Source organism: Callospermophilus lateralis, chromosome 11, assembly GCF_048772815.1.
Source record: "Callospermophilus lateralis isolate mCalLat2 chromosome 11, mCalLat2.hap1, whole genome shotgun sequence".
In the NCBI taxonomy this organism is placed as follows: domain Eukaryota; kingdom Metazoa; phylum Chordata; class Mammalia; order Rodentia; family Sciuridae; genus Callospermophilus; species Callospermophilus lateralis.
The window spans coordinates 40,462,249-40,475,790 of record NC_135315.1 but is presented as its reverse complement, the minus strand read 5'-3'; the positions used below and the strand labels follow the sequence as shown (position 1 = coordinate 40,475,790).

The 13,542-nt window shown below is 51.7% G+C and overlaps 1 protein-coding gene across 2 annotated transcripts in view; it reads left to right on the top strand.

The window, feature by feature from the left end:
• Rab11fip4 (RAB11 family interacting protein 4) overlaps positions 1-13,542 on the top strand; it is a 106,333-nt gene that overhangs the window by 82,375 nt on the left and 10,416 nt on the right. For both annotated transcript variants that reach the window (XM_076870699.1, XM_076870700.1), the window contains 2 exons: positions 9,991-10,223; positions 12,877-13,071. In XM_076870699.1, the coding sequence (XP_076726814.1) occupies positions 9,991-10,223; positions 12,877-13,071 (428 nt within the window). The remainder of the gene's footprint in view (positions 1-9,990; positions 10,224-12,876; positions 13,072-13,542) is intronic.

Sequence of the window (13,542 nt, the reverse complement as noted above, 5' to 3'; positions counted from 1 at the left end):
CTTATTTTTCAATGCATAAATATATATGAGTGTTACATCCTGTTAAACTGGTCCTTTATCATTTTTGTGTGTCCTGTACACCCTGAGTCGTGTGTTCGTTTGATCTGGGATCTAATGGAGAATAGACCACCTGAGATCTTGTTAGAAAGGCTTTACTTCACTGTCCTCAACCTCATGGAAGGCGAGAATTCCCCCACTGAGCCACCACCAATGCACGGTCCTCAGCGGAAAAGCATATTTTCAACCTTTCCCCAGACTGACTGAATCAGAAACTGATTCAATCTGAGTTTTCACGCCCCACCCCCATGTGCTTCTGATGCACACTAAGGCTTGAGAACACTGATCTAGGAAACCTCATCCCACCCGCCCATCTTTTACGACACTCTCTTTTTATAATAGACAAAGCCAAACATCTCATAGATGATCCCGTGTACTTCTTTGTCTGTTTGCCCCTTGACCTCTTTCCCCATTTAGTGGAAATGAGATCCTAAGGTTTGATTAAATGTTAAACATGTTGGCAGGACTGCATCACGGGTGCTGCCATGCACCTCCTGTTTGCCACAGCAGAGGACCAGGGTCTGGTTCTTTCCAGTTGGTGTTGCTATGTTTGGTCACTGCCTTAAGGGGACAGTGGCCTGTTTCCTCCATGATAGAGAAATGCAGGGGCTTTTCTGTGTTTTGCAGTGATCTGTAGGGAGATTCTTTGGTACTGTGGGAGTGTGCAGTTTCTTACTGCCCTTTGATCTGATTTTGGTCTGGGAGTTCCCTGCGTGTGTGGGTCCTGTTTGTGGTGTACCTGGTGTCCCTAGTCCCTCTACTCCTTATTCGCTTGTTCTGTCATTGCTAAGGGAAGTTATTTAAAATCTCCAACTCTTAGTTCTGTTAGGTTTTGGTCTGTGTATTTTGAAGCAGTGTTAGAACATAGACAGGAGTGTTACATTTTGTGAAATTGATGCTTTATCGTTTTGATCACGTCCCTTGCTTTAAAGTTCTTCACCAGAGATTAACATAGCACCCAGCTTTTGGGGGGTTGGTATTTATCTTTATCTTTTTTTTTTTTTTTGTACTGGAGATTAAACACAGGGGCACTCAACCGCTGAGCCACATCCCTAGCCCTATTTTGTATTTTATTTAGAGACAGGGTCTCACTGAGTTGCTTAGCACCTCACCATTGCTGAGACTGGTTTTGAACTCAAGATCCTCCTGTCTCAGCCTCCCAAGCCATCGGGATTACAGGCGCGCACCACCGGGCCCAGTGATATTTATCTTTTTCATTCTTCCACTTTTTACCTGTCTCCTGCAAATGGTGTGTAGTTTTTCCCCCCAGTCTGGTCTGACACTATTTATCTTTTGATTGGATCCTTTACTCCATTTTGCACTTAATATGTTACTAATAATGTTGAGTTATTTGTTCTTATTTATCCCATCTGATCTCTGATCCTCTTTTCCTTTTTTTTCCCTGTATCCTTTCATGCTTTTAATTCCTTTTTTTCCCTTCTTGGTTAGAGTTTTAGTGATACATTTTTATTTTTATTAGCTGTTCGTATGTTCACATGCTACTGGAGTGGAAGTGGTGCTGGGGGATAGAGGGGCCAGAGGGTCTCCCCAAAAGTAGAGGGAGGTTTTTTGGCAGGGTGTGGGGCACCCCATAGTCCAAAGTCTGGCCTGTAGCACAACAGGCTTGAAAAACAAACCTTATGGGGCTGGGGCTCAGCGGTAGCGCACTTGCCTAGCATGTGTGAGGTACTGGGTTCGATTCTCAGCACCACATTTAAAAAAAAAATGTCTATCAACAACTAAAAAATTAAAAAAAAAAAAACAACAGATCTTACTACCTGCCCTGCCCCCAGACTCAGGTCAGTTCCTGCCCAAGACTATGTACTCTAGACAGCTACACAGATCCAGAATGCTGGCTGGGGTGTGGCTCAGGGGTAACTTGCCTAGCATACAGAGGCCCGGAGTCCAATCCCCAGCACCACCCAAAACAAACAAACTAACAAAAAGACTCCACACAAAAAAATCCCCGGAAACAGCTAGAATGCCAGCGATTCCTTTGCAGTAGGAATGTACCCTGGCAGCAAGCGTGGGGGGCCCTTTTTCTCCCCCAGGTCAGCAGGCTCTGGGAGGGGTGGTGGGTGAACTTGGACCTGGGGCCTGGGTTTGGATGGATGCTGAATGCTCTCCAGCTCTGGTGCTGGCTAAACTGGGCCCCACAGTCTTCAGGACAGGCTGGACATGCTGGTCAGCCAGACAGCACCTCTGCCCAGTTCCTGGGTGGACGCTACAGGGTCTGCAGCAGACCCTCCCTCTTGGTACTTCCCAGAAGGTCACTCACTCCATCCCCTCATGTGCCATCTTTTATTTTTAACGGTACTGGGGATTGAACCCAGGGCCTCGAGCACTCTACCACCGTGCTCTGTCTTTAGATCCCTGAATCCCTTACTGCCAGTCAGTCCCTCTACTCTGTAGCTGCCCTTCTGGAATTTGCCTCCCTGGTTTGGGTTTCGCCCCAGAAGCTGTCTGATGTCCCTCCTGTCCTAAGTCTTCCTGGGAGCTACAGCATGCCTCCCTCCCCCAACCCTCTACCTTATCGGCTGGGGGAGGGTTGTGGGGCTAGGGAGGGAGGCAGTGTGGGCCTCCACACCTGTCCATGATGTGCTGCGTGCAGTCCCAGGGCTTGCTTTATATAAGTGGTGTGGGAGTCTTGAGAAACACCAGCCTGGCCTCTGTTCAGCCTGATACGCCACAGTTGGTGGGTACTAGATTAGACTCAGCATCTTGGTTGACCCGGGCAGCTCATTCTCTCCATCTGTAAAATGGGATGATTGAGTACCTCCCTCCAGGGGCGGGGTGAGGATCCAAGCTCTCTTACTTGGACTAATGAGGAAACACTAGTTGTCACTAGGGTCCCCCTCTTGGGACCTGTACGCCCATCTTGGGATGACAGCAGTGTGCGGCATTGAGGTATCTGCACTGAGATTTGTTGTAGGGGCTCCTGTTGAGGGGCATGAGGAGCCTCCCTCTGGGGGTGTGGCATTCAGGAGGGGGACCCGGAGCTCTGGGCTGGGAGGAGAGGCCCTAGAGCTCCCTTGACTGCCTCCCCTGAGAGGGAGCGAGCTGGGGGCCGGGGAGTGTGAGCCTAGCCCCGGGGGTGGGAACCAGGTGGTCTGTCCTGTCTTCCTGAGCCAGGCCTCCTCCACCGGAACGTGAAACTCAGTGCTGTGGAGCTGTGATTTCACAGTACAAGGCTGTCCCCCAGAGCAGTTGAGATGTGGGACAAACCCTGGTGGCTTTGTGGCAAACCCTGGTGGCTTAGTGACCAGTTTTCCCATGCTTGCCCTTGGCATTGTGGGCGTAAACCAAGGCGTTGGAGCTGAGCTGAGTGGCTTTAGTTCCACAGCAAGGCCAAAGCTGTGTAGATGCTCAGCCTCCCTCAATTCCCACCCTTGGCCCCCAGCAGGCACCTGGGCCTCCCTTTATGGAGTCAGACCCTCTCACCACCACTGGTGAGCCCCTGAAGGCCTGTCTGCAGAGTGGAGCCTGATGGGAGCAGGTGCTGACGGCCACTGCAGGAGTCGGTCACAGGCTGGATTGCGGAGCAGCTGAGCCGCAGTGGACCCTGGGGGATTGCTTGCCTGCAGTTGCCCAGCTCCACAGACTTAGGGGCATCGGCACCCATGGCTTCACTCCTTAAATTGAAACTTCTGCCACCCATAGGAAAGTCCCAGCGAGACCCTGACCAGGGCCTGTCCCCATTCCTGGGCTGGCGGCTGGCTTGGAATGCACGGGGGTAGCGTGGGGGCTCCATCTCTGGCCGAGCCCAGTAGCCAGCCATGTGTCTCCTCACACGAGGCTTGGTTTGTGTCCACTCCCCCCACCCCTTCCCTGCGGTGGTGTTCCACGTGTGCCCGCGGGTGCCTGGCTGCAAGGGAAGTTGGGATGTGCCCGCCCAGGCTATTTTTACCCAGCCTTGTCCCCATAGAGCTGTTCTTTGGCTCTGAGTTCCTGCCTGTGGAGCAGGGCCGTTGCCAAGGCTGGGGGTGGATGAGCTGGAGCCTCAGAGCCTCCTGGACTCCCTCCCCAGGCAGCATCTCGCCTTAACGCTTATTAAAGGGTGTAATTAATGTGCAGACCAACCTTCCAAGAGAGTGGGCAGGAGAGGACCCTGAGGGGGGTGTGGGAGTGGCATCTCGCCTTTGGAGGGTAGGCCCTGGAGCCTGCAGAAGTCTGGCCTCCCAACGCTGAGTCCCCCTCCCTCCACCCAGCATGTCACTGGGGGTCAGTGAGAAAGGGTCTCAGGGTCTGGATAGAATCCAGTCTCTCATGAGTACCCCTGGTGCCTTCCTTCAACAGATGACGATACTAGCTCACATTTATCGAGCATTTTCCAAACGTGCGAAGACTTTAGAAGTGCTTGGACCTCTTACCAACCTGCTCAGTTCTAGTCATGGCCAACTGCAGCTTGTGGATGCGGAAGCCGAGGCTGAGAGGCTCAGTGAACTTAAGCCCCCAGAACGCACGAGTGTGGAGTGGGAGCCGAACCCACCCCAGAGCGTGGCCCTGGCCCTGACCCACCCCTTCCCCAGCGCGTTTTCACATTCTTGAGATAGGAGATGCTGCCCTAGATTCTCCATGGCAATCTTGTCACGTGGGGACTCGCACCTTTTTTTTTTTTTTTTTAAAGAGAGAGGGAGAGAGAGAGAGAATTTTAATATTTATTTATTTTTTAGTTCTCGGCGGACACAACATCTTTGTTGGTATGTGGTGCTGAGGATCGAACCCGGGCCGCACGCATGCCAGGCGAGCGCGCTACCGCTTGATCCACATCCCCAGCCCTCGCACCATTGTTTTTAAATGGGGCTCAGAAATTGAACAGCTTATCCAGTGTCCACACAGCCAGGCGGAGACCACCCCAGAATTGGCGCCAGGCCTTGGGGCCTGTGGTTGGTCCCTTCTCATCTCACCCTGCCCCTGTGCTTCTTGGTTCAGCCAACACTCTTAAGCACCTACCAGCTGCTCTCTAGGATACTAACCACCGGGGTTCAGACGCAGAATCCCCCCGGCTAACCATTCAGCATCTTCCCTCTCGTAGGGAGTGTAGAAATATAGCCCCTCAGTCAATGTCCCCTGCACCTTAGCTACCAGGAAAATGCAGTGTCCTGATGTGTGTGACTTGGAGATAGACTAAGTAGGTGAGGGTTAAGGCCAAATAAAGCTGTTTAGTTTAGGCCCAGCCACACACCCCCTCTGACCGTGGGGACGGGGACTGTTAAGGGGGGCTCTGAAACTTGGATGCTCCCCCAACTCACACATGTGTTGCTACTTGGCTTTTTCAGCAGCTTTTGAATTCAGCCCTTGCCAACTTCCCACAGAGGAGGGGGTGACTCTGGGGTCTGCTGGTGGCTGAAAGCCGCTCTTGAGACTGGAGAGGGGCCCCACGGGCAGGCTGTGTGCCCCCAGACTCCATTTCCAGCTGATGCCAGCACTGTCCAGCTCCATCTGGAGACGGTGGCAAAGTGGAAGATGGCAGTGCCGCTGGGGATGCTGGCCTGCCAGAGCGGCCAGCTGGGTCCTGTTTCCCCAGCCGTGAGCCTCAGAACTCTCTCCAGAAACTCCTTGCCTTAAGTAATCCTCCGGGCCTGGCTGCCTGTCTGTCAGGGCCTTGCTGGCTGACCAGGGTGGGACTCATGGACCACAGGGACAGCTCAGCTGCTGTCACACACACAGGCCAGGCCAGGACTTAAGGCTCCAACAGCTGTTCTCTGGTGATTGTGCAAATTGTCAAGCATACCCTTTACAGCAGCCTCTAAACTAGAGGTGACAGTTTCTGCTCTGAAGGGGAAGAGCCAGGGGCGCACAGCCCGTGAATGGCTGGGCCACCAGGACTGACACTCAGTCTACCAGGCTTCAGAACTGTGCACTCACCCAGTTCCACTCATGTTGGATCTCCCCCCAACCCCCTGCCTTTCCTCACTCCTGGGAGCCCTCTGCAGGGGAAGGAAGGAAGCCTGGGTGGTCCCAAGAGCTGGCCCTGTGCCCTGGGAGGCTGGGAGCTCTGTGCCCAGGGCAGCCTCTGGGCTCCAATCCCTGTCAGAGTGGACTTCCAACGATGCCCTGTGCTGCCAGTTGAAGTCACTGTGTCCCTTCCCTAAAGTCTCCCAAAAGATCAGATATAGCCTTCGTCTGCAGCCTCCCAGGAGTCCTTGTTAAGTGCCAAGCCCTATCTGAAACCTGACGTGGGGGCCTCTGGATGGTGACTGGTGACTGGATGAAATTGCATGGATATCTTTTTCACACACTGGGGGACAAGGGCAGGAAAGGGGAGCTCTGAGGGGCAGAGTCCCAGAAGGTACCCTGGACACCTGCCTTGCTCAGGTACCTGGGAATTCATGCTCTTGGGAAATCTGTTCGCCGCTCCCTGTTCCTGCCAGCCTTCCAGAGCAAGCCTCAGGGCTGGAGCCGGAGACCGTCAGCATGATGATGCTGTCCTCTTTCCCACTACCCCCAGCCCTTGAGGGAAGGACCCCAGCACCCTCGGGGCTGCTGCGGCCTGGATCTCCATGGCCAGAGTCAGCTGTGGGCCAGTCTGGGAACGTGGCAGGCATCTTGCCTCAGCTCCAGTGGACCACCTCAGCACCCTGACAGTTCATCTGTTGCTCTTTCCCATTCCCCAGAGCTCTCCCGTGTACAGCGAGGTGGCTTCTTGTGTTCACAACAGGTGCTCTATACAGCTGTTACCCTCAGGCTGGAGGGTATTTTAGGAAGCCCATGTCCCCATGTCCCCTAGACCCCTGGGAGGGGGATTTCATATGGACAAGTTTGTTCTTTCCCTCTGCAACTTTAAAACTCATAAAAGAGTCACTGGCTCAGAAGGGGCTCTAAAATGACTCTGAGTTCTTCCAGCCATGAGGAGAAACTCAGGGAGGGGAGAAGAGGTTGCCTTCTATCACCGTCCACCACTGTCCCCGCTCTGCCTCTCTGCCTGAGGTACGTGGCATCAGAGCAGCTGCTCTCCTCTTAAGCCCAGTGGGAGAAGGAACTGGGCCCAGGAACTGAGCCAGAGTGACCAATGCTGCTTTTGTCCAGGATAGTTGCCAAACCAAAAGGCCTTGGGACAGGCACAGACCGGTACTGTCCCAGACTAACCAAGGTATACAGTGACTTTTCTCATAGCTATCTTTATACTATTTTAATTTAGGGGGAAACTACTAGAAATGGTTTTGAAGTGGTAATTATCATTTCCACTTGCCTTGGGCAAACACTTGTGGGTTAAATGAAAAGGTATTAATGGAGGGAATGGCTAATTTAAGAGAAAAAGTTAGATTGAGTGTGTGTATAGCCGGGGGAGGTGAGGGACCTGCACTCGGCCTGTCTGAGCCTGGCTTCAGGTCTCAGCAGGGCCTCTGGGAACAGGGAAGTTCCAGGACGGCCACCCGCCTCTCTGAGCCTCCTCTTCTCCAAGTATCAGGTGGAGACAGGATTCAGGCATTTTTCTCCCTGTAACCCTCACAGAGCCCTCAGAGGGCCCCGTGACAGATAGAGGACACTTTGTGAAAGGTGAAGGGCAGGCAGGTGTGGATTCTGCTTCAGCAAAGGTTGAAGAAGAGCTGCCTGAGGAAGAGATGATCTTTGGGGGGAGGGCCGGGCATTAGTGCCCCTTCCTCTGCCTGGCCTATGACTGAGACAGGCCACTTGAGGTCACTCTTTCTGCCTGGGTAGGAGCTTGGACTAGCTGCCAGAAGTGAGAGGAACATCATCAGGTGGGGGGGCTGGCTGTCCCCACCTGCCACCATGAGTTAGTGTTTAAGTGAGACTGTCCAGTGGGCCAAACCCAAGCTGTCCATAGGCCAGTCTGGACACCTGAGAAGCATGGATCCTGGTCCCTCTGACACTTTTGCCTTCTGGGAACCAGGTGGGCCACCTCTGCCTCAGGACCCCAGATGTGTAGGGGGGCAGGGGGGAGTGACACACAGCCAGGTCCCAGCCCCTGTTTCCCAGGCAAGACCCTTCACCTACAGAAAAAGGAGAGGAAGCCAAGTCCTAGGGCTGTGGTAACGCTCTCCTGTGAGCCATACAGCAGCCTTCCTGGCTATTATTGATTTTGCACACTGTGGCCAGGAAGGGGAAGTCTGAGGTTCTTTGAGGGCAAGGCACAGATCACTAGCTGTCCTCCCCATGAGCCCAGGCCCCGAGCCTATGTGGAAGCTGCTACATCCGACAGAGCACCCAGGAGTCAGAAATAGTAACTAAAGTGCAGTCTCCTCGTTGTTACTTCCAGGTGTGAAAATCTGTGAAATGTGGGGGCAACAGTACAAATGGAACCAAGTGCTGGGCATCCAGATTGCGGGGGGGAGGGGTTTCCTCTGCCTACTGGCCAGAAGACTCTGGGAAGTTACTCTCTATGCCACAGTTTCAGCCTCAGTAAAATGGAATAGCAGTAGCTGTCCAGAATAGCTATCACGAAACACCGAGTGAATAAAATATGAATTCAGCGCCATCTCTGAAGCAAGGTGGTTGCTCAGTAATGTCAGTGTCCTTTTGCGGCCATCAGGATGCTCTTTGTGCTTGCTGATGACGAGCTTGCTTAGGGTCTAGGAGCCATGTGGAATCTGATGGGTGTCATCCAGGTGGAAACAGTCTGTGAACATTGTGGGTGATTTTGATACTCAGCTGCCTGCTCTCCACAGTCAGGGTGGCTGGTGCCGACTTTATTGGTCCATCTGGTGCTCAGTCCAAGTCATGGCCCAGGCAGAAGCCAAGCTCATTAATCATCGCCTATTCCCAGCTCAGGAGTCTCCTGGTGGGTTTCAGCGCCCTGAAGGTCCGTCTCCATGTGGTTTGCTCAGATTCCTCGAGGACACTTTGTGAAAGGTGAAGGGCAGGCAAATGTGGGTTCTGCTTTAGCAAAGGTTGAAGAAGAGCTGTCTGAGATCACTTGAGACTTTTTGTAGCCCTTGTTTCTGGTACCCATCTTGCAATCCTGGGGTGAGGAGAAAACGCTTTTAATAGAGCGCTCTGCCAGCCTTTGCCGAGGAGCACACCATAGAACCTTGGGAACAGGTTAGCATCCCCATGGGAACAGGTAAAAGCAGAGCCACCTGGAAGGTACCTACCTCTTCAGAAGCAAAGTAATCCCTAGAAGTGGCTCACAGAGAGCTGCCCCTCATATAAGAGTCCACTCTGACAAAGCCAAAGCTCTTCTTAGGAGATAACCTCAGCAGAAGACCTAGGCAGATCTTTATTGCTCACCTACCTTGTGCAGAGTGCTGTGCTCAGCCCTGGATCAGCATGGGCGGGTCTGGCCCAGAGCTCAGAAGTGAAAGGCCTGGTGTTCTCACTCCCCAGCGTGGCTGTGGCAGGGCCCAAGGCAGGCACTTATCTCCTGGACTGGCATCATGCCCTCTGGCCAGAATGTACTTATCAAGGGTCTACTGAGTGCCAAAGGCTAACACAAAAGACCTCATGCAGTGGCCACGGTAGTTCTGTGAGACTTCGTTGCCATTCTTGCTTTACAGAGGAGGACTGAGTTTCTGTGACATGCCCAGAATCATGGAGGGTGGATCCCAAGCTGTGCAGACTTCCCTCTACCGTGCTGAGTCAAACTCTGTGAGGTCAGGGTAGTCTTGAAGGCCATTCTGTGTTCAGTGTGGACACGTCCCCAGTGCAGATCACCAAGGAGCCTGCTCTGTCACTTGGCTTCCTGTGCAGACTTTGTGAGGAGGTGTGACCAGCCTAGCTGTGGCCCTTCTCCATGGATGGCTGTCCCTGGGAGGTCTAACTCCTCACTGGACTCTCATGAGTGGTAAAGCATGAGAAGCCCCAAACTAGTCTTCCTGCCAGGCATTCCCACACTTGTGGTCTTGGGGTCTGGGCCCTCCCAAACTGCAGGCTCCACTGTCCCTGGCCCTGTTGATGCCCTTGGAATTGGATGAGGCATGCCAAGTTCCAGTGATCTCATGCCCCCAGTCATTCTCCCCCTGTCTTTCCCAGGACATTGAGGTCCCCGGCTCCACCTTTGCTGATGGCGAGCTCATCCCCAGGGAGCCCAGCATCTTTCCCGAGGACGAGGAGGAGCCTATGATGACACTGGCCCCAGCTGAGGGCTCCCTGGAGTCAGATCTGGACAGCCCCATGGAAAGCACCCAGAGCCTGGAGGGGTCTGTTGGGAGTCCCGCCGAGGACAAGGATCGGGGTCTCGGGGGCCTGTTTCTGCCAGAGGACAAGTGAGTGAAAACTGATGGAGCTCGGTATGTGTCTTCTGGGCCCAGAAATGCAGTTATTGAGAGGCCTTTCCATAGAGAGCACGTGGGACGCTAAAGATCGCATCCCCTGTGTTCCTTCCCTACGGGTTCTGCACCGCAGAAAGTTCTAAGCAGCCTCGATGCCTGACAGTAGGAAGAGTTCTGGAATTTCAGGCAGCTGTGCCAAGTCAGTTTTAATGACTGCTTAATGAGAGGGGACACATACTCTTTCATCAGAATTGTTTAAAAAACAGCATTAATACCTAAGTAGAGCTGGGGATATAGCTTAGTGGTAAAGCACTTGCCTGGCATGCTCAGGCCCTGGGTTCAATCCCCAGCACTGCAGGAGGAGGGGGAAGACCTAGTGACTTCCCAGGATAATAATAGAGAGAAATTACTACGTCGTAACTAAAGGGAGGACTTTGTCAGAGGTGATGCGTTGACCTCTCTTTGTTAGTAGGTTGTGGATGGGGTCGGCCAGGCCCTGATCTGTTAGTTTGGTATCAGCAGAAGGGAGTCCCTTCCATTTCAGCTCTCCTGAAATCTCTGGAGGGATACAGTGCTTGCAGGGTGATGGGATGCAGCCACCACCTGGCTGAGGGGCCACAGGAATTAGGAGTGGTGACCCAGATATTGAAAGAAGGTGACAGGGCAACTCAGATATGTAAGAGAGGGCAGGGGAGGGGTGTTCCAGTGTTGGCTAAACCACACGAAATTGCCAGCTTTTTCTCAGTTTTTCAATCTTCCAAAAGGTGGTTCAGCCTAACACTCCCCGCCCCCTCAGTGCTCAGAGAGTCACAATGCCCTCGGGGGCCCCCTTGAAGTGGTCTGTCTACTGAGAGGAGTCCGTGGTGGCTGGGACTACATCAACTACACCTGTGACCAGTCCACCCCAGAACAAATGGCTGAGGCCAACAGAACTATCAATCTTGTAGCCGGTCATCTGCCATTTGGCACCATTGTTTTCCGGGACTAATGACCAAGAGGCCAGCCAGCCCTGGCTGCCAAGAATTTCAGTCAAATTTATAAGGAAAGAACTGAGCAATGTGGTTATTTCAACCTGAAGTGCTGAGGAGCCCAAAGACGGGCTTTTGAATAAATAAACAAAAATGGGGCGAGGTGCAAGGAAATGCGATCTTTACTCACCCTATCATTAACCTGGCTCCTTAGATAGAAACTGGGGTTCCTCGGGGGTATGGTTTGAGAATTGCTGCTTTAACCCATGATTACAAGATTCTTTCCCTAGTTCAGGTTCCCCATTTTTGAGTGGAGACTCAGGGAACTCAGGGAAATCATGATGTCCGAGTGATGGTGTAGGGAAATTATCGCAGAGTGACCACAGGGGAGATATGTTCACACGGGATGCGCTGGACCGCTCTCTGTTGTTGGGTGATCAATGGGGCCAGCTAGGCCCTGATATGTCACAGGACATATTATGGGTCCCCCTTGGAGGCTCTGATCTGTGGTTTGTTTGTTTTTTTACTTTGTTTTTTGATTAAACATCTTTGGACTTCTTACCTAATAGCTTATTGTTATCTATCATTTCATTTTAAAAGGTGAGCAGGCCAATTAAGCAAAACTTGAAAAAGGTGGGAAAAGCAAGAATGAGGAAAAACATGCAACGACCCTAAACCCGAGTCCTATTACCATGTCAGTGTTTTTATTTCCTGTGCTTCCTCCTTCTGTATAGACCTTTTTTTTTTTTTTTTCAATATTTATTTTTTAGTTTTCGGTGGACACATCTTTGTTTGTATATGGTGCTGAGGATTGAACCCGGGCCGCACGCATGCCAGGCAAGCGCGCTACCGCTTGAGCCATATCCCAGCCCCTGTATAGACCTTTGACATACTAGGTCTTCTTCTTTTTATTGAATACTGAGGATTGAACCTGGGGGCACTTTACCACTTAAGCTATATCCCCAGCCCTTTTATTTTCTGTTTTGAGACAGAGCTTCACTAAGTAGCTGAGACTGACCTCAAACTTACAACTCTCCTGCCACAGCCTCCCAACTCACTGGGATTGCAGGCATGGGCCAGCATGTAGCTTATGTACTCAGTCTTTTAAAATGTCTCAAAATTTGTACTAACTTTATTTATGTTCATTTTTCTTATATTATTGCCAATATTTTTATGAAAGTTTTTAAAATTAATTTATTTATTATAAAATATTTTTTAGTTATAGTTGTCAATATCTTTTTTTTAAAATTTATTTTTATGTGGTGCTAAGGATCGAACCCAGGGCCTTGCATGTGCTAGGATAGTGCTCTACCACCGAGCCACAACCCAATCCCTATTTTTATGAAAGTTTCAACAACCATTTTATATTCTATTACTTTATGTTTGATTCACTAATGTATGTTCTAGTTTAATAACTATAATTATAATTTAATTGAGTTCAACTGTTCAAGTAGTAACCAATGTTTTGCTACTCAGTTTGCATTGTGTCTTGCAGAAAGTTTCTATGGTGAGATGTTCCCCTTGGGATGGGGTCCCAAAGTCAAAAGATGCAAACTGGATGAGATTCTGACTGTCTGTGGTGCCGAGTGGCCTTCCTTAAGGCCTGGCCTGTCTCCCCAACTAGGAGCTATAGGTGGGGCCCCTCAGTCCTTCACTGACATAGATGCTGTGGCCCCCAGGTCCCTGGTCCACACTCCATCCATGACGACATCAGACCTCTCCACACACTCCACCGCCTCCCTCATCAGCAACGAGGAGCAGTTTGAAGACTACGGGGAGGGGGATGACGTGGACTGTGCCCCCAGCAGCCCCTGCCCCGATGATGAGACCAGGACCAACGTCTACTCGGACCTGGGTTCTTCGGTGTCTTCCAGGTGGCTCCTTGGTCTGGGATGATATTGGGGGCTCAGAAAAAAAAATGGCAGAACCAATCCAGCCTCATCCTAGGAGATCAGATAGGCAGAGTCCTGAAATGACCATCCTGCCCTCTGACTTAGGGCTTGGGGGTGCTGCCTTTGCACCCCGATTGGGAGATTGGAGTTCTTCCTCCCTCCTTCCATCTTAGCAAAGAAACAGTTAACTAAGCTGGAAGGCCACAGGCCCTGGAAGGGGTGTCTGTGTCATCTTGCTTCTAGAACCTCCTTCCATGATCGCTTCCCCCCTCCTGAGTCATTACTTCCTCTGACATTCCCTCTTGGTGTGCTGTGCTTATTAAGTGGGTGCATCTCACCGGCCGCTTCTCTTTGAGCTTGTTGGTGAAGGAATGCTCGGTTGCTTTATTCCCACTCTCTGCCCTGCTCTGCAAAGTTTATAAATCTTGGGAACCAAATGAAGTGAGCTCAGCA